This window comes from Notechis scutatus, chromosome 2, assembly GCF_049901735.1.
Source record: "Notechis scutatus isolate UNSWTSFEM ecotype Mainland chromosome 2, rNotScu1.2, whole genome shotgun sequence".
In the NCBI taxonomy this organism is placed as follows: Eukaryota; Metazoa; Chordata; class Lepidosauria; order Squamata; family Elapidae; genus Notechis; species Notechis scutatus.
The window spans coordinates 170,849,992-170,869,842 of NC_142010.1; the positions used below are offsets into that span (position 1 = coordinate 170,849,992).

Here is a 19,851-nt window from a genome sequence, read left to right on the forward strand (position 1 = left end):
TGTTTTAAATCTGACCAGGTAGCAACTTCATAATAGTAATTATTTATTATTCACCTGGTTGATTAATGAGCACAAGTAGTTTTTTTGTCATACTTGGTAGTCTTATTATGCCTCCTGGGTTTCTGGAATTTAGAGATAACTGATGGGTAACGAGAATGTTTATTTTTAATCTCTTACTACTTAAATCCCATGTTTATAACTAGACTTCTCATACCTTAAATATTTTGATTGCATAGACATGAACTCATTCAGAGTTTGTGATTTGCAAATTTAATAATTAAATGAACATTGTGACCTTATTAATGATGCAAGGTTCATTGAAATACCCTATTTTCTTCTTTTACCAGATCATTAAAAATGTACATTATTTGTTAATAACTGTGTAACATACACAAATCAGTTAATGGTGTTTTCCTCAATATGGAGATCACTGATGCTTTTTGGCAACTGCAACTAAATACACAGTTTATTGCAACTAAATACACAGCACTGTAAATCATAAACTAATAATCATGTTTTAAACTTATATGTTGTGTGAACCTGGCCAATGTAGTACTGTAGGTTTATGAATCAGTAAATGATATGAACCCAGAACATGGAATTGAATAAATAATCATTCAATTAACAATTATGACTCCAAGCATATGTCCTCCTAGTGAATGTCTGACAGGGAAAAGACCCAGACCCAAAAGATAGTCCAACAACTGTACTAAAAGTCAAAAGCCAGTTTGAACAATATTTAAAATTACTTACAGAAGGACAATAGCCAAGGGCATGTGCATATGTGTGGACAAGTTGTTTCAAAAGACAAGGCTACCACAATGATACTTTGGAATGCTGACCATTCCCTTCCTCAAGGGTTATACAGGGCAGGCAGATTATATTTGGGGGACATGATTCCTAAGAATGTATCTTGGATTAAATTATGAAATAGCAGAAAATATATCATCCACAGAATTTGTCTTCCTTGAAAACCAACTAATTTATCCTTTGGGCTTTTCCGATGCTTATCATTTTTGAAACAAACTACTAACTGTTAAAAATGTTTGCCTTACAAATTCTACTTTCACAGATTTGCAAATTGTGTTCAGACTTGCATCTTTAAAAAATCCTGTACTATATAAAGTGTACTATTAATCACACATCTTGTAGTATTTACAGTACTCCATTTATATGATGTCACAACACTTGTTTCAACAGCAGGTGATGCTCATGTTATATAATTATATGTTCTTGTTATAAAAGGAATGGCTGAATGTTATACTAATAAAGAAATGGTTCATTTTGACTAGCTTGTACCAGTTATATTTTATTAAGAATAATTAAATTATTTGCATGGCCACAAATAATTTTTTTTTTAACTTATTTATTTAAATATTGGAATGGCAACTCATATTGTATATAATAACTCTGGGTGGCTAATAACAAATATACAGATAACAAAATTTAAAAAAATGAAAAACCAATCGTGCTCTCAAGCATTACACAGGTACTCTTTGACTTACAAACATTCATTTAGTGACCGTTCAAAGTTGCAGCCACACTGAAAAAAATGATTTATAACTATTTTCACACTTGTAACCATTGGGGTATCCCCATAATCACATGATCAAAAATTGGACTCTTGGCAACTGGCTTATGCCCTAGGGCAGGGATGGGCAAACTTTTTGGCTCGGGGCCGCATTGACTTTTAAAATTTGACAGACGGGCCGGGTCAGCACAAGATTTTTGGGAATCGCCCCCCACCCTTCCCCCTCTTCTCCTTCCCCTCCCCTCGGAGGCCCCTTGAGTCAGGAGTTGCTACCGCCAGTGCGGCTCCGCACGGCTCCAGTCCCGCGTTGCCTTGGGAAAGGAAAGGCAAAAGGAAGAGCGCGGCGGTGCTTTGCAACGGAGCAGCGGCACCAGAGGCTCAGGCTCAGCGGCTCCTGGTTTTGCCTTTTCCTTCCCAAGGCAACGCGGGACTGGAGCCGCACGGAGCTGCGCCGGCGGTAGCAACTCCTGACAGCCCCAGCCGGACAACTGAGCGGAGCCCGGGCGAAACTGCCTGTTGCTGCTGCCGGAGCACCACCGGGTCGCCTCCTCCAAGCAGCCTGCCCGCCCACCGGGCTTCCCCTCTGCCGCGCAGCTTGGGGCCAGGCACGGCGCCCGCGAGTTAAAAGGAAGCCGAAAGTTGCTGGGTAGTTGCTCAGGTTTCGAGGCTTCCAGGGCTTTGCAAAGGCAAAGTTTGCAGGCGGGAGCGTCTTCCCGCCGAGGAGCGGAAGGGTTCTGCCCAGAGGGCAGGGCGGGCTGCTTGGAGCAGGCTGCCGTGCGGCTCGGGCGAGCGCGAGCGCCAGCGAGTTAAAGTTGCTGGGAAGTTGCTCGGGTGCTGGGAGCAGGCTTTTAAAGTGCCGCCCGAGCAAAGTTTAAGCAGCCCGCCCGCTCACCGGGCAGAACCCTTCCCGCTCCTCGGCGGGAAGATGCTCCAGCCTGGAAACTTTGCCTTTGCAAAGCCCTGGAAGCCCGAAACCCGAGCAACTTCCCAGCAACTTTCGGCCGTTTTAACTCGCGGTGCTCGCGCCTGGTGGAGGGAAGCCCGGAGCCTCCTCCAAGCAGCCTGCCCACCCACCCGCCCGCCGGGCTTCCCTTCCGCCACGCGGCTCAGGGCCAGGCGCGAGTGCCAGCAAGTTAAAAGGAAGCCGAAAGTTACTGGGAAGTTGCTCGGGTGCTGGGAGCAGGCTTTTAAAATGCCGCCCGAGCAAAGTTTAAGCCTGGAAGCCCGGAAATCCGAGCAACTTCCCAGCAACTTTCGGCTTCGTTTTAACTGGCGCTCGCCTGCGCCGCCCGAACCGCACGGCAGCCCGCTCAAGCAGCCCGCCCGCCTGCCGGGCGGAACCCTTCCGCTCCTCGGCGGGAAGACGCTCCAGCCTGCAAGCTTTGCCTTTGCAAAGTTTAAGCCTGGAAGCCCCGGAAAAAAAGGGGGATCGGCGGGGACTCACCTTTGGAGAGGTCGCACTCGAAGGTGATTTTGAACTCCCAGCCGAGGCCTTTGCAAATTTCTTTTCTTTCCTACCCCTAGATCGCTCCGCACTGTTTTGCAGCTTTGGGGCGCAGGGCATCGCCACGCCCAGCTATTTTTTTCAGGGGCGGGCCGGATTGGACAGACCAATGGCAGCGATTTTTTTTCAGGGCGGGCCGCATTGGACAGACCATCGGGCGGATGTGGCCCGCGGGCCGTAGTTTGCCCACCCCTGCCCTAGGGTCATGTGATCACCTTTTGTGACCTGACAACAAAGTCAATGGGGAAGCCATATTTGTTGAGGTAATTCCCCATTAGGAGAATGAGCGCATACAGGGAGATGTATTTGAGAGTAGTGTTTGAATAATACACACACAGCACACAGATACACTGTACGGTAAATGTAGGTTTTTACTTCCAGAAACGTTTAAGCAAAGTTCAAAATAGGCAGTCCAAAAGTCATTCACAGGTAAGATCAGTCAGTTTTAATCCAATCCAGGGATAATCCAATAACAAATTCCAGTGTCAAAAACAGTTCAGTATCAGACTTACATCAAATCCAGGAATAGCAGTCAATTAGAAGAAAAATGGAGAAACGGCAATATTCTCCAACGGAAGAAAACAGAGACTTACTCACACTCTCTTCTGAGACTAAGACAAACCAGGTTTCTGGCTCCATCTTATGGCTGTTTGAGAAACCACACCTAATTACAATTTAGCATTTTCTTAAAGATACAGTTATAAAATGTTTATCCTGGTTTATATATTTCTAACCCAAATACCTGTTAGGTGACTTATATTCCTAACAATATTCACTTAACAATCATGTTACTGAACTGCAGTGATTCACTTAACAACTGTGGCAAGAAAGGTTATAAAATGGGGCAACGCTCACTTAACAAATGTCTCACTTAGTCTCACGTAAATTTCGGGTTCAATTGTGATTGTCAAATTGACTACCTGTAACCCAGTAAGAAACCATAAATCATCTAATGCTTGAGGGAAAAGCCAGCTTTCTAGAAAGGTAGGATTCCTCTGTACATAGGGGGTGGTGAGATTGTTCCATAAAGTAAGCACAGCTATGGAAAAGCTTTCTAGGTCCCAACAGAAGGCAACATTTAAGGGGATCTGAAGTGAGCGAATCCAATGCAACCCAGTGGGGGAAGAGATCCTGAAGATAACCTATAGTGATATAGTATATAGAGCTTTAAAGATGATAACAAGACCTTGAATTGTATCCAGAAATAAACAGGAAGTGCGTGCAGCAGCAGTGCAGCATGGGCAAACTGCAATGCACTGTATACCACTGCATTCTGCACTAGTTGAATGCAGTTGCTGAATGATCTTCAAAGGCAGGGGTCTCCAACCTTGGCAACTTTAAGACTTATGGACTTCAACTCCCAGAATTCCTCAGCCAGCTAAGCTGGCTGAGGAATTCTGGGAGTTGAAGTCCATAAGTCTTAAAGTTGCCAAGGTTGGAGACCCCTGTAAATCAAAGGCATCACCATGTAGAATGTGTTGCAGCAGTCCAATGGGAGTGACCAGGGCATGAGTGGCCATTCCTGGTGAAATTGAACATAATTGGGACCCAAAGTAAACCTGCGCAAAAGCCTTCTGGGCCATAGATGCCACCTGTTTCTTGAGCAGGAGCTGTGAGTCCAAGAGGACTTCCACATTTTACAGCAATTCTATATGAAAGAGTGCAATCTCATCCAGAGTTAGGAAGGAACTCTTCAGATCCAGAGACCCCGGAAACCCAGAGTCACACTGTCTTGCTAGGGTTGTGTCCCATCTAATTCCTTCCCATTCAGACCCTTACAGGTACTGGGTATGCACATAAACTGGCATCCCCTGTCTGGCCTGGGACAGAGAGGCACCGTGATATGTCATCAGCCTTTTGGTGATTCTCTATCTCAAGCCATGGGATGAATAAGAGGGACATAAACTATTATGTCATCAGCCCATTGACGATACTTGACTTCAAGCTATGGAATGAATTCACCAATTTGTGTAGATGGTAAACAGGTAGAGCTTGATTCCCCTCCACCCCCACCAACACAGACTGGAACTGTCCATGGAAGAAAGAGAACTACTATAAAGTAGGATGCTCCGCTCCCATCCCTCCAAACCAGTTCAAAAGGATATGGCTAAGAACCAAGAGAGCCCTAATCCTGAATCCTCCAGAGATCACAAGCATGTTCAACACTGAACTCGGGGATCACCTTCTTCCAATCTGCTTGTTCCAAGTTATTTAGCAATAGCGATACCACTTAGACTTATATACCTCTTCACAGTGCTTTACAGCCCTCTCTAAACAATTTACAAAAGTCAGCATATTGCCCCCAACAATCTGGACCCTCATTTTACTGGCCTCGGGAGGATGGAACTGCCAAATTGCAGGCAACTGGCAGTCAGCAGAAGTAGCCTGCAGTACTGCATTCTAACCACTGTGCTACCACAGCTCATTATGCAAATGCATAAAATAATCTTAGGCTTTTTTGCTTCTCTTACGAGAATCAGATAGTCTAAAAAATGCAACTGTGTTTACCTGTATGTGATTAGAAGAACTCAGAATGGTCATTTCAGTTATTTCTCTTTAATTATCACTGCTCAGTCCTTAGTTGACCTGGAAAATCTTCATTAAACTTCTAAATTGAGAAAATGATGCATATGACTTGGTAGCTGCCGCATCTAATCAGAGGTTTCTTACCATAGTCTGTAAATATCCTTCAAGACTGGCTGTGTTTGCATAACATACTGAACTACAATATATTATGTGTGTTACATGTGTTTTAATTTCAGTCAATATATAATATAAACTTACTTAGAGGGCCAAGATTAAATTAGCCACAAGTATTGTGTACATTGCTATTATTGAAAAATTGGATACAACAATCTTGTGTTTTTGCACCATTTGACCTTGTTCGTAAACTAGGAAACATTATCTAATTTAGCCTGTCATTTTCAATATTTTGCTGGGTCATACTTATAATGTACTTATCAGTTTTCAACAGGCTTTAAGAACTCACCAGTTCTTGCTCTACATTTTAAAAAGAGTTTTGTGCAGGTTATTTGGAAAGCTTTAGGAAGTATAGTATATATCTCTCTGTTATTTCAATGCTGAATTTTATATTTCTAATTTTAAGAGGTGCCAACAGACTATATATGCATTTTATACTTATCCATGGTTAAGCTAAAACATTGTTTATTTTCTGGGTTCCTTTAACAACACTGGAACAAAGATTAATCACAATTTAGTTTATATGAATTTAGCTGCAAATTGTTAAACATTTTAAAAGTTGATAAATTTAGCATAATAGGATGTTGTCTTAGCATTGACTAAGAAAGTTTTAAACCCACTGAATAGTTAATGGATGGCTGGGTTCACACAAAATGTGTATCTCAACTATCCATATGTCTGTTCTGCAAACCTCAAAATATTTAGGATTAGAAATGAGATCATTCTGGCATTAAAATAATCAGGTTATTATTAGTCAAAGCACTTTCATTAGATCTGACATTATTGCAAATCCTAAACCCAGGTAGGTTAGCAGCCTTAGCCTGCCTAGTCTATTCGCCAAGAAAATGAGATGAAGGTGCAGAATCTGAAAATTCAAAGTATTATCATTACCAAATTTTTACCAACACTTACTAGCTAAAGAAGACATTTCCCAACAAATGGACTGCAGCACCCATACTACATTCACTGGAGCTTACTTAAATGATGAAAAAGGGTCATTCACATAATGAAGGCTTTCTAGCATTGTGTTTCAAGGGCTCTTGGAATACTGAAAAGTTGAAGGAAATAGGCAGGGATTCTTGTTCTCCATTATGGCATTCCTTAACCTACTTAATGTGATGGTATAGTGAGCCACAACCTAGCAAACAAATTTATCCTAATGTATTGTATGGATCTTTCACAAGAATGATATAGAATTGGAGTAAAGATTTCCCATGCAAATGTCAATTTCAGGTAAGGAGTCCATAATGTAGCTTAATAATTGCATTTTCCCCAAATGTTTTCTAAAGCTACTGTTTTGATGGTTAATGTCTGGATATTCGAATAAACCATGTCTTATTAAACATATCTCAGCTGGGTTCATATACCACACATAAACAGCAGTTCACAATGCTGTTTATAAACAGTTGCTATATTTATTTTATGTTTATATTATGATCACAGTGACTTGGTTCTCATATTGCTTGCGCCAAACTATGTCTTATGTGGCTAGAGTAAGAGAGTAATTCTTACTGTGAGATGTGTAGGGAGAAAATGTATGTTAATGTATGAGAGATTCTAAATCAGGAGTGTCAAACTTGCAGCCCGTGGGCTGGATATCTCATGCGCTGGCCAGGCCCATGCCCAGTTTAGCGAAGGGGGAAAATGTTACAATATGTCACGTGACAATGTGAGTTTGACATCCCTGTTCTAAATGAAAACCATGGCTAAAAGTATCTGATTTGAAACATATATTCCATATCTGCCATATATATATGTTTTTTTTTTACTAGTTATTTGTCTTTTCCCTTAGCTAGATTGCTTTTCTGTGAAATCCATTTTGGATTATAGTTTTACAAAAATGTCCCTAGCACTTTTCTCAAAATGTAAAACAGGTCTGTAAAAAAGGGGTTTGCCTGCCCTCAAAGTTGGGAGATTCCTATGAGATGAGTGTCTTCACTCCCAAGGCAACCTTTTTTTTTTCAAAAATAATACTAAGTTTATAGTTTTCATATAGAAAAAAAATAAGAAAATACTGTGTAGATAATTTCTTTATAACAGGGAAATATTATTGCTGAGCTTTACGATAGATTTCTATCCTTATCTTAACTTGAAAAGTTATGAAATCCTAGCCTCCCAGCTGATACGTTTATAAAAGTTTATAACAACAATAGCAAGCAATAGGTCAGTGTTATTTATACTCTATAACACTTATTCCAAAGCTAATGTGCAGTATAGCATTTAAATCACTTAGGCAACCCAAAACAAAACACAACAGTTCAGACTTTTGATGTACAGTATGACCAAATGAAGTACTTAACTTGAATGACTCAATTCTAAGCAGCTACCTTTTAAAGAACTACTCTAGTGTTAGCAGCAGATATTTCTTGAATTTCCATGACATTGACACATAACTTCTGAACTGTATCAGTTAAAACGATAAACATAGTTTGTGGGTTAGAAGAAAATTTTGAGTTCTCCATCCCTTCTATTAAAAATACTAATAACTCTACCTGCTTTCTTGCCAGCAATAATAAGAATAAATTAGAAAAGCAAACAGTATTGAAACAGCATGATTGAACTGGTTATTGGTATTTCAAATAATTTCAGTACAATTCTTCATATTTAGCTGTCTGTAGGCAAAGCAGGATATAACAATAATAGCAGTGTTTGTATTTCTGCTCTATTCATACATGAAGTGCAGTGTGATAGGGTGGAGAAATTATTACATTGATCAAATAAATTTGTTGCAGAAATTAGACACAACCATCTTCTGCTTTTTTCATTAACCATACAGATATATAGTTGCTGTTGTTGCAACTACTTAGTCTCCCAGCAGTCTGACAAATCTGTTTTTATCATTTTAGTCTGGTAAGTAAATGCTTATATGGCAGAAACTTTTCTGTTGTTTTTTTAATCCACATAAAAACGGGAAAGAGAAAGATTCTACCCTGGTCATCTCTCTGATGTGCTTAACCAAAGTTTATTAAATAAGCAACCATTGGGATTATATGAAATATTATTAAACCATAAACTGTTTTCAAATTTCACATGTTATGTCTTAGCTTGATAGCAACTATGTATGAGAAATACATGTCATTTCTTTAGAAATCAAAGAGAAAAACTAATCTCTTGTCCCAGAGGTTGGTTACAACCAAAATAATATAAAAGCCTGTAGAATTTAAAACTTAATTTTAAAAACTTTACTATCTTTGTTTTATTATCTGTATATGAATAAGTACTCCCAGTTTAGAAAAGCACTAAGAGGGGAGAGGAAAAGGGAGGAGAAGGAAGGAGAGGGAAGGAGAGAGAGGAAAGGAGAGAGGGAAATGGAGGGCAGGAGAGGAGCAGGAAAGAGGGAAGGAGAGGGAAGGAGAGAAGAGGAGAGGGGAGAGGAGAAGAGGAAAAGGGAGAAGGAAGGAGAGGGAATTAGAGAGGGAAAAGGAATGAGATAAATATATAGAATGTTAGGGTATAAGTGTGAAAATAAAGGTTATAACTATGACACATAACAGTATGCAGTTAAAGGAGACTATAAATGTATGATTAAGAGAATACTGGTTATAACCAGGGTGTATAACACTGTGTATATTTAAAAAGGACGGGATAAAGCCAGTACACGGTTGTTGCAAGACTGAAAATGTGATGTACTACAAAGAAAAATGTACAATAAAATATTTATTTCAAAAAAAGCACTGAATGCTTCTGATGAAACTTGTGGCATAATAAACTTGCTGATCTTGAAAATGATTGAAGATTTTTGTTGTTGTTCAAGAAAATGTAATGTGGGGAACTGCATTTAGTGCCATAATAGAGTTAAGGATTCCTTCTTGATTAATAGAAGCCTGCAGTTTTTTTGCTACGAGTGCCTTGCCTTTGCATATCACAAAAAGCAGGAGGTGCATTTAGTTCCTTTTACCTCCACCCTTCTCTCTTGTCACTTTTAGTCTGCCCCACCTTTCTAGAGCAGCAAAATAATCTCATTTAAGCCCAGGGGAGGTGTCCAAAGGACAAGGTAAAAGGAACTCCCAATATTAAAAGGTAATACATATCAAACATTTTACAGAGGTACATTTCCAGAATATGGTTTAAGAAGAGGGGTAAAAGAAAGTGGAACTTAGGCAAACTAAGAAATGCTAGTATTTCTAACATAACCTGGAGATTCTGGACATCACATTTCAGTTATTTGTAGTATTAACAGCAAAGTTTGATATGAAAATATATATAATATATACAAAGTTTGATGTGAAAAACTAAAGGAATTTTTCCATTGCACAATCTTCTTCAAAATAAATTGCTACACTGTAAATGTGCCAAATGCTTCTATTTATTTATTTAGGGTATGTTTTTAGAATTGTACTAATCACTCCCTACAACATTAATATAAATAAAAAAAATCTCAGGATTATTTTCTCATCTAGATTCTCTCATTTATTGGCATATTCTGGGAGAACAGAAAGCATAGGACAACGGATTTTTAAGCAAAGTGCATGCAAATATATATACACATAGATCTGAACAGATTTTGTCCAGAGAAGAATTCTTACTGTGTCTAAATGCTGCTTGCAATTTTATCTAAGAAATTGTTCTTTCCAAAGCTGTTTTGAGGAGGTAATTATTTCTAAATGGTGGGGTAAGGATCTTTTCCCGGGAATTTCCAAATGCGCAATGTTTGGAAAATGGCACATTTCTAATGATAAAATAATTATTTCATGTGAAGAAAAAGTGTTTGGAAATTGATATGTCAGACTTTTAGCACCTTTGCAACTTGATAAGAAAAAATAGTATTAACATAGCCATGTCCATGGCAGATAAGATGTGTAGGGCGGGTAATCTTTTTCCCCTCTCCGTTTTGGAAACTCTTTTTGCACTAAACCATTAGATGCGTTACATGATCCTACGGTGGAGCTCAGCTCCTTTTTCTATATAAATATTAAAATAAACTGTTACAGATGGCAAGTTTAGAAAAGGATCATTCATACTCTGAAATCCCACAGCAGCCAGAGGCTACACCTGAAGAATATGCAGTTGCAGGTAATGCAAATTGTTTTGGGAAAGGGGTTGTTTTTGGGGAGACAAGTTTGCATTTTTTCCCCAAGAATTACCTGAACTCTGATCCTTGCCCATGATATACCTCTGTTCTTATTTTGCTTTTGTTGAGTAAACTTTGGGAGGCTCTTCTGCAAATATTGTTTGTATGCACAGCACCTTTAGGCTTTTACCTTTAGGTAAAACAGAATCAAAATATAGCAGAAGGTTATCCTCTCTACTTTTAAACAGCTTTAGACTGGACTGGGATGATCAGTTTGGATCTGGATCTTTAAGCTCACTGGGTGATCTTAAAAAAAACTCCACCTAATTTATCTTGCAAGGTTGCAAATGTAGAATGAGGAAGTATAGGATATAAATATGGATCAAGAGAATGTGGATTTGTTCAAACCACTTCCATATAAAATGTTCCATCTGTCTTCATCCTCAAAACTCCAAAGAGCAACCCAACCTTGGCAATACCTAACAAATGTATGTATCCTTATAACATTGTTTGCTACAGTGATGCAAATGAAAGAAACCCAGGGCATTTGCAAAGGAAAATCAGAGACCAAGAGAAATGCTGAAGTATATCTACAGTAGAGCTAGCCACCAATTAAGTCAAGGGAACAGATGCAAGCATTTTATTTCAAGTGCCAGGAAAGATGTGCTAATTATTACTTTATTGCCTTGGTTTTATTGTCAGGGAAACAAAGAAGCATTGATGGGATTTTCTGCCTCAGATACAAAAATAATTTGATCTTATGTTGGGTGACATCATGTGTACTTTAACTTATGCTTTGGGTGCTGTTTATGTTCTGCCTCAGGCAGCCAAATGTCTTAGACCCACTGCTAATTCTCCCCACTCCTGCCATAAACTGCCATGAATAATAAAAGGAAAGGCAGAGACAAATGTGAAAAACGGACAGATGAATACCATGACTACGTTAGACTTGTTTTCAGCCCAGGAGTGGGAACATGGGATAATACGGCTGGGAAAATTGGCATGAGGAAACAACAGAAAGAAAATTTAAAAACTCTTTCTGCTAGTCGGATGTTCTCCTGCATCTCCACCATATGTGTCCATTATGCTCATAGTAGCCTTATAAAGATAGAAATCCTATTGTTGAACTCTAGCTTGAACTCAGAATATCCATTTATAAATACACAATCACAAATTGTATAGTCCTTTTTATTTCTATTGTAATATTGAACAAAGACATAAGAGCAGATGATGTTGCCATAGAATTGCTGGGTTAGACAACTATGGTCCTTACTGTGAGAGAACAGTTTAACAAACCAATCTTTCTGCTTTATGCTCCACTTTGAGGAGGGGAAGAGAAATACAGTATTATTTAACTTTTTTTTTCATTGTACCAGTTGGACAATACAAAGCAAAAACTATAGAAAATAATAAAGTGTAATGATGAAAGGAGAGACTATTGGTGCACTAGGTAGTAGCCAAATGGTATAGAGAGAGAAATCTCTTTATATTGCAAGATACTTGGCACTTTTCTCACCTTCAAAGGCTGGAGGATAGATTCATTTCATGCATCGAGAGACTTCACTTGCTGCTGAAGTGGACACTATGCATAATATTTCACATTTGGATTGAAAAAAAACCTTTTGTGATGTGCATGATTTCAAACCACAGAGAAGCATCAGGTGGCAGGTGTTAGTAAATATGCTGATGCAAGGTTTTTTTTCTTTGTTTTACGGTACAGTCCATTTAAGGTGGATACCCTTTTAATACTTATATTTGAATACCATAGAATATAAATAAATGAACTTTCAGGTGTCACTGAAAAGACTCAGTGCTGTAGCTGATGTGCTTCTAACCATAAGAGTGGAGACAATTTATGTCATGGGTATAGACCACTTCTCTTGATAATCTCATATTATAATAGCATTATGAACAGATTCTAATGAAGGAGAATCAAGTACAAATGTCCTACAGTTTGGGGAAACCATTACCTGAGAAAAACATTTAAAAGTATTTATAATCAAGATGCACTTATCTTACATGTGTCGTGCATCTGTGTCAAAGGCGAATTAAATGTAGATTCTGTCACAGCTAGAAAATTAAGTTATCACATTTTATAGCTTTTATATCTTAATGATTATGAAATATCATCCTATAATGGCTATAGAAAGAGGTCTTTATAGATTGTTTTTCCCCAAAAAAGGGAAAAAAGGGGCATTTCCCATTGTGATATTGGTCAAGCTGAATGTTACTCAGATAAATGTTGATACCACATGGAATCTGACATGCCCAAATCAACAGGCCGTACAATAAGCTTTCTTAAAGTTGTTCTGTGTATGTTATCTCCAACAACAAAAAATGTTTCTAAGTTCAGAATTCATCACAAGTACAGTTCTAGCCCATGTTCTCATTCACTGTTTGGACAAAAATGTCTGATGTCATTTCTCTAATCTGGACAAGATGACTCTTTCTGCTCTCATTTGGAGTTGCGATAGGTGGGTCAAAAGTGACACACAACACAGCAAAATGCACAGACTTGTTTTTAATGAAATGAACAGTACCGCCTGCAGTAGCAGGTTACATTACAATGTAAGTGTAGCTAAATAGACAAACATGAACACAGGCTGTGTACAATTATATGAAGCTACTCTACACAGAGAATGAAGTTTTAGTATGTTTAAAAGCTTTGGCTGCATAATCGCTTATTGAATTTTGCATACTAAAATAATATTTTAACAACTGAAGTGGTTTTAACAAGGAAGTAAAATAATAACTTTCATTCTGATTGTGACTTACCATGATGTTACTATTTCTTTGGCTTCTCTCAGCAGATTTTTTTTTTAATGGAGACAAAAAGTGAGCACATCTGATAAATCCTTCAGCCATTATGGAAATATTTAATTGGAATAATGTTCACTTTGTTTTCATGTAGCCAATTAAATACTTACGTTTTTCTAAATTCCTCTCCTTAACCATCATGCAAATATTCATTGTAGGCATTTAATGTTCCAAACATAACAAAGAACCCAATATATTCTGTAATAGTTGCTGAAATGGTTCTGTCATTGCTTTATTCAGCATCTATTCCTGCAATATCTATTTAGATTTCTTAGCAGCGTAATCTCTTAGCATAATTCATGCAACTTTTGTTACCTCTTGTAGATGTTGGCATTTCACACCGTTTGAGAGATCGAGAACTTCTCAGAAAAAGAAGAGCAGAAGCAGAAGAAAAAGATATTCAACAGTGGGTTCTGGGGTAAATTAGGATGGTGACGGAGTGATGTTTTTTTTAGAGTTAAATCAATCTGTTCTGTGTTTGTTTGCACAAAGCTTTTAAAAGGATGCTTTGTGTCTCAATAATGACACTGACATTACTTTCGCTCTCATAAAAAAACAAATTCGTCACATGAAAGTTTAACCAAAATTGGTACAATAGATTTCTCTTCTAAGAAAAATAAGAAATCTTTTTTTGCTTTTCCTCATACAGAGCTCTCTTCTAGTACACCTTACAGAGCTACCCTTCTTCTTTGCCAGTATTTCACTCCAACTCAAATATTGAAGTTTTTACTTATTCCATTCCTAGGTAACATGACATCCCACCATTCTCTCACTGACACATACGTATTCACACAAATGATTGGAATTTAGATGATTCTAAAAATGCATCTGTTTTATTTAGCTGCACAGTAACACCTACTGAATCTACTCTATGCCCAGGAAACAGAATTATGCAGTTATTACCCTATGCCAATAGAACAGATTTGCAACATTTAATTTAAAATAACATTTTGCAATATTTAATATTTGGCATCGTTCATTCTGCTTCTTATAAAGGTACGAGCAAGGAGCTATAATACATGCAAAAAAATCCCCCTTGATCATGGAACATTCGGTTCAGCTTTCATTTTGGCTTCTGAAATTTCAACAGATACATTTTGTGTAGGGGGAGTGCATAAGCGCCTACCGTCCCTGTCCTATTGTTTTTTATTTTTCTTATATGTATCCATTTCATGTATTCATAACTATGTTTATGCTTGTACCTGTTATCTTGTAAGCGATTGACAAATCAAATAAATAAAATAAATAAAATGATTCTTATGCGTACATTCACCTAGGGAGCAAAAGAGACACAAGCGAGCACGGAAAGGAAGAGCAACTGGAAGGGGCCGGGGCCGGCATCAGGCTCCACAACCAGAACCACAACCAGAATTGCAGTCAGAGGAAGCTGAGAGTCATGAAACACAGGTAGCCGCAGTGGAGGAGAAAGCTGAAGTCACTCATGGACTCCCTGAAGAATGCTCTGTCCCTCTGGTGGTAACGGAAGGGCTGTATTCCCAAGAGGAAATAACTCCATCTGTTTTCACATGTGGTGAGTTCTGTAACTAGCAGCCTTTGAAAATAAAAGCTCTTTTAGTGAGAAGTGTATTGTTTAACCTGAAGGAAATTTGGTCTGGATGATAAATAAGCTGTCTGAAATAATTTTTGGAGAACATCTTCCCTGTCCCTTTCCAATGGTCCTTCAGTTGGATTAGATAAGAGTCTAGTACAAACGTGTCCAACTGTTGTGGTTAGCCGGCATCAGGTGTGGACGACTGAGGAGAGCGAGGACTCAGATGAGGGGCCAGGACCATCAGGGAGTGGACTGCTGCCTTCAGAGATTGTGGGGGCTGGCAGCAGTGATGAGGAGATTCCCGAGGAACCTGTGCCAAGTGCATGTGCACGCAGGGTTGCTCGCAGGAAAGAGCAGTTACAACTGCATGGGCAACTCGGGAGTAAGCCTGCAAGGTAATGGCCCCTCCTTCAAGAAGATAAAAGCCAGCTGTGAAACTAACCTTCTTTGCAGAAGGCAAAGACATTTTGAAACTACAGCCTCGTGGACATTCCAGTATCCTGAGTTTGTATTTGAAGATTCTTATTTTGCAAATTATTTCTTGTCTGCTATCTTTTGGCAAGTCTCGCACAGTTTGGCGAGGCTTGTGCTTATCACAGCTAATTGTTTTGTAAAAGCATTACAAGGTTTCTGTTCTTTTTGAATTGTGTTTGATTTGTCGGAAAAGACCGTGGGTCAGAATACCAATCTTGGCAACTTTAAGACTTGTGGCCTTCAATTCCCAGAATTCCGTGCTGGTTGGGAATTCTGGGAGTTGAAGGCCACAAGTCTTAAAGTTGCCAAGGTTGGACACCCCTGTACTAGTAGCTATCTCAATTTTATTACACAGAAAATAAACTAGAAGTGCAGTGGTCCTTTCTGGATTATTGAACAGTAGGGCCCTTACATATAAGAGCAATGCTGTCATATCTGATCTGCAAAAATTCTGATGACCATCTGGGGACAACAAAGAGCAGATATCTTTTGCAATGCTTATTTGGCAGCCCTAGTTTAGAGTTTTGCCAGGACTGTTAAATTTTAACTTAGCCAGCTTCTCATTTCTTCTATCATTGTAGTGCCTCCTGCTCTCCTTTAGTATTTTTTTGCCAAAAGGACAACTGCAATAATATCAGGGCCCAATGATAGATTAACATTTCTTTAATTGATCAGTTCGTTCGTTCTGTTTGCATAGTCACCCATCTCACTTCAGTGATTCTGGGCAGCTCTCAACAATTAAAACAGTACTCCAAACAAAAATCACATTAATAAAAAGCCTATGAACATACAAACTGTCAATAAGACTGGATTGAAAATAGAAAAATAATCCTAATCAGTGGCAAAATCCAGTTAAGGCCCCAGCTTTCTACACAGCCACTGAAGAGGTCTCCTCTACCACTTGATCTCCAAGTATGGTGGCAAAGCCACATTTTCAAAGCCTTGCTAAAAGCCAACAAGGCTGGGGATAATCTAGGTTCCAGAGAAATGACGTTGTAAATGGCAGAATAGGCTCTTTTTAGATCCCATTAGATGACACTCCTTCGTAGATGGAACTGGCAACATGCCATTCCAGTGGGATCTGATGAAATAGGTAGATGTAACCAGGGAGAGGCGATCCCTCGAGTATCATGGTCACATGCCATACAATGCTATGGTATATATTTTTAATCCTTTGCTTGGGATATTTATATTTAAACTAGGAAAGTGATATGGGATATTTCTCCCCACTGGCATTCAGAACCTTCCATAAGTACTATTAAAATATAGTGTAAATGTATCACAGATCTGATGATAAGTCCCTTGCATCATATGTAGTCTGGCTTTTTGTGTGTAAGCTCACTTAACAAAGTAGAAAATATTTTTAATGGAATTAGTAAACTCTAGATCTTTCCTAGAGAGTTAATGATGAGTCTTAGGAAATAAAATAGATGTACAGGTGGTCCTCAACTTACAACTGCAATTAAGGACCAGAAATCCTGTCATAAGTTGTTATATATAGTCAAAAGTCAAGACACTTCCAGTCTGGCCGTTTTTGCAAAGGTCATTAAGCAAATGTTGCACTCATTAAGCAAAACCATTCATTATTATTTTTTTGCTGAAAAAAGCTAAAATGCAAGAAATTGGGGGCGGGCGGGGGGAAACATTGTGAATCAAGGTCATGTAACTGTAGAATGTTGCAACCGGTTGTAAAACGGACTCATCTGACAGATGGTCACATGTGTGTATGTGTTTGTTGCAACCATTTATGATGACCGCCAAGGGTGCTTTATGGGATGTAAAGCACCTGTTGGATGGCTGTCATAATGTTGTAAAGTGACCTAATCAAAATATAATTGGTATTGAATTTTAAAATAAGATTACATATTAGAAAAAGAAGTCTATAGTCTGCCCTGTAGCTGTAAACTAGGCTTTTGCTTTTCAGGTTGAGGGAGAATCTATGACATTGCCTATGTTAAAGTAAATGCAGCTTTCAGTTCAGTTGACTTCTCTTTGTGGGATGGGAGGGGGGAATCTCCTCTCGTGTCTTTCCATGTTTCTTGTGCCAGCCTTGGGAAAATGTAATTCTGTAATTCAGTGAGATTGAGGTGGTTCTGCCATCAAAGGCTTGATTAACTACCGTAGTCCAGCTTTAATGGACAGAAATATTAAAAAGACAATTTTAATATCTATTGCAATTTATTTTTCATCACTGCAGTCCTTTTTGTGCCTGTAGACTTTTACTTTATATTAAGATTTGAATGTAACTTTTTGTTGTACTGAAAAATCTCCAAGAGGATTACAGGGAAATAATCACAAATACAATGATTTGTGAGAGTCCATAAAATATTTAAAGTAGCTATGTCCTATGTAGCAGAGAAATAGCACCTGGCTGATAGATCGTCTAATTTTTACCTTACAAACACTCTAGAATTAAAACTAGAAATTCTTCTATTGTTATGAAAACAATATTTTTCACAACAATAGTGTTTGAAGGGCAGCTAGTTTTAATTCTTCTTTGCTTCTGTTACTATGAATATGTCATTAATAAAAAGAATATTTGAAGGCATTATTGACTGTATAAACAATTTGGGAGTTGATGCTTCACTCCTTTTTGCTTAGATAGTGCTTGATCTTGGCTAGAGCTTGATAGTGCTTAGATCTTGGTTATAGTTATTACCCAGAGACATCAGCATTATTTAGACTAAACCAATAGAAATATTTGTATGTGATACCTTCTTTACTCTGCCCCCCAGCTCATCAACCAGGAATAGAGGAGACACCAAGACCAGAAGGATCAGAGGAGCCTCAGTCTTTGGAAAATGATCACTTGGAGCAAGATTTATTTGGCTTTTAATTGAAAAGTTGCTTGTGGATAATAATTATTCCTATTCAATGTGGAAAAGTTGTTAGACTTACATGGTACCTGTCATTCTTGTGTGAGCAATAAAAAAAATCTGGAGGCCTTTGTTGTAATTTTCCTGCCATTTCTTCTTTTCGAAATACCCAGTGACTGTGTCTTCCTTTGGAGGATGCAGGACAAGGGATTTTGTATTTTATTTTATTTTTAATGTTGGGTTTACTGACCTACGTTCAAATGAAATAGCTTCTTCATCTAAGTATTTTTAACATGCCTTAGCCTGGAATTATCATTATCTTCAACTATGATGATGGAGGACAATGGTAACTATCATCCAAGACATTGTGTAGCTCCAGGCTGGAAAAAGTTGAAATGGAGGCAAGCAGAATTTCTCTGCCAGATCACTTCTTCACATCAGAACTGTCTAGAGGGAGGCATTTTACATCCATCTACAGTGCTTTGTCTGCATATAAATAATGTGTTAGAACAGGAAAGAACAAAGATGAATAATATAGAGAAACACGCAAAGACAGATACCTCCCCAACATTTTTTTCTCCTTGTTTCTTATTTGTAGTCATTAGGCAAGTGAATGTTTGTGCTACGCCATTGTGTAGATGGGACCTACATGACTGAATGCACCTCTGTTTTTTTTTAATCCCTTCCCAGGATTAAGCAGGAAACAATAAATCAATTATTCTGCCTCATTCATGCAAGTTTTTAGGCGCATCTCAGAAGCATCGTCTCCAATTTATACACTTCTGTCATTTCCCACAATTATTATTTTCAAATAGTCCACTGAGGGGAAAAAGTGAAACAACTCTAGGAGGTCTTTAGATTGATAACATTTGGAATTCTCTATTTAGAACAATTCAGGTATCAGAACAATGGGTTTTAGCCCTATAGTCTTCTTTTTCCTTTTATATATAGACATTGTGTGTTTGAGACCATGCATGTGGAGCCCATAACAGGAACTGAGTGAGTAGTCCATGTGTACATATACAGAGTAATATAATTACACACCTCTCCTACTTTGCTGATTTCGCCTGATAAGAATAATATAGGCTAGTGAAACTCCTTACGCTATTGACATTTTTACTTCACAATTCTTAGAAGCAGCTTGAAGGCAATCCATGGTCAGAGTTTGGAACAGATGGATCTGGAGATTTGGAAATATTTAAAATAATTAATAAGTCAATTTATTGCGGAATTTCTTGTATGAGTATGTTTGGTTTCTGTATACCCTTCAGAGACTGTGGTAGTGAATGGTTTAGGAAACTAATAAATGAATATATATTTTACGAATTTGAAATATTTTGCATATTTCTGATCCATAATTGTCTTTGTGGCAAGAACAAGTGCAGAAAACTGCTGCCTGAACCTGAGCTACTGGAATTCCTACAACAATCATCTCTTCTCAATGGA

At 38.3% G+C, this 19,851-nt stretch overlaps 1 protein-coding gene across 2 annotated transcripts; it reads left to right on the plus strand.

The window, feature by feature from the left end:
• Window positions 1-10,560: 10,560 nt before the first annotated feature.
• On the plus strand, window positions 10,561-18,544 carry HEMGN (hemogen). Of its 2 annotated transcripts, none has more exons than XM_026672919.2 (4): window positions 10,561-10,748; window positions 13,888-13,981; window positions 14,841-15,094; window positions 18,325-18,544. In XM_026672919.2, exons 1-4 carry the CDS (start codon window positions 10,667-10,669, stop codon window positions 18,423-18,425), a joined length of 531 nt encoding a protein of 176 aa, XP_026528704.1. In that variant the 5' UTR covers window positions 10,561-10,666; the 3' UTR covers window positions 18,426-18,544. The 2 variants fall into 2 exon arrangements, with proteins under 2 accessions (XP_026528704.1, XP_026528705.1); XM_026672920.2 differs by having other exon boundaries at window positions 10,564-10,748; window positions 13,888-13,969.
• Window positions 18,545-19,851: the final 1,307 nt, after the last annotated feature.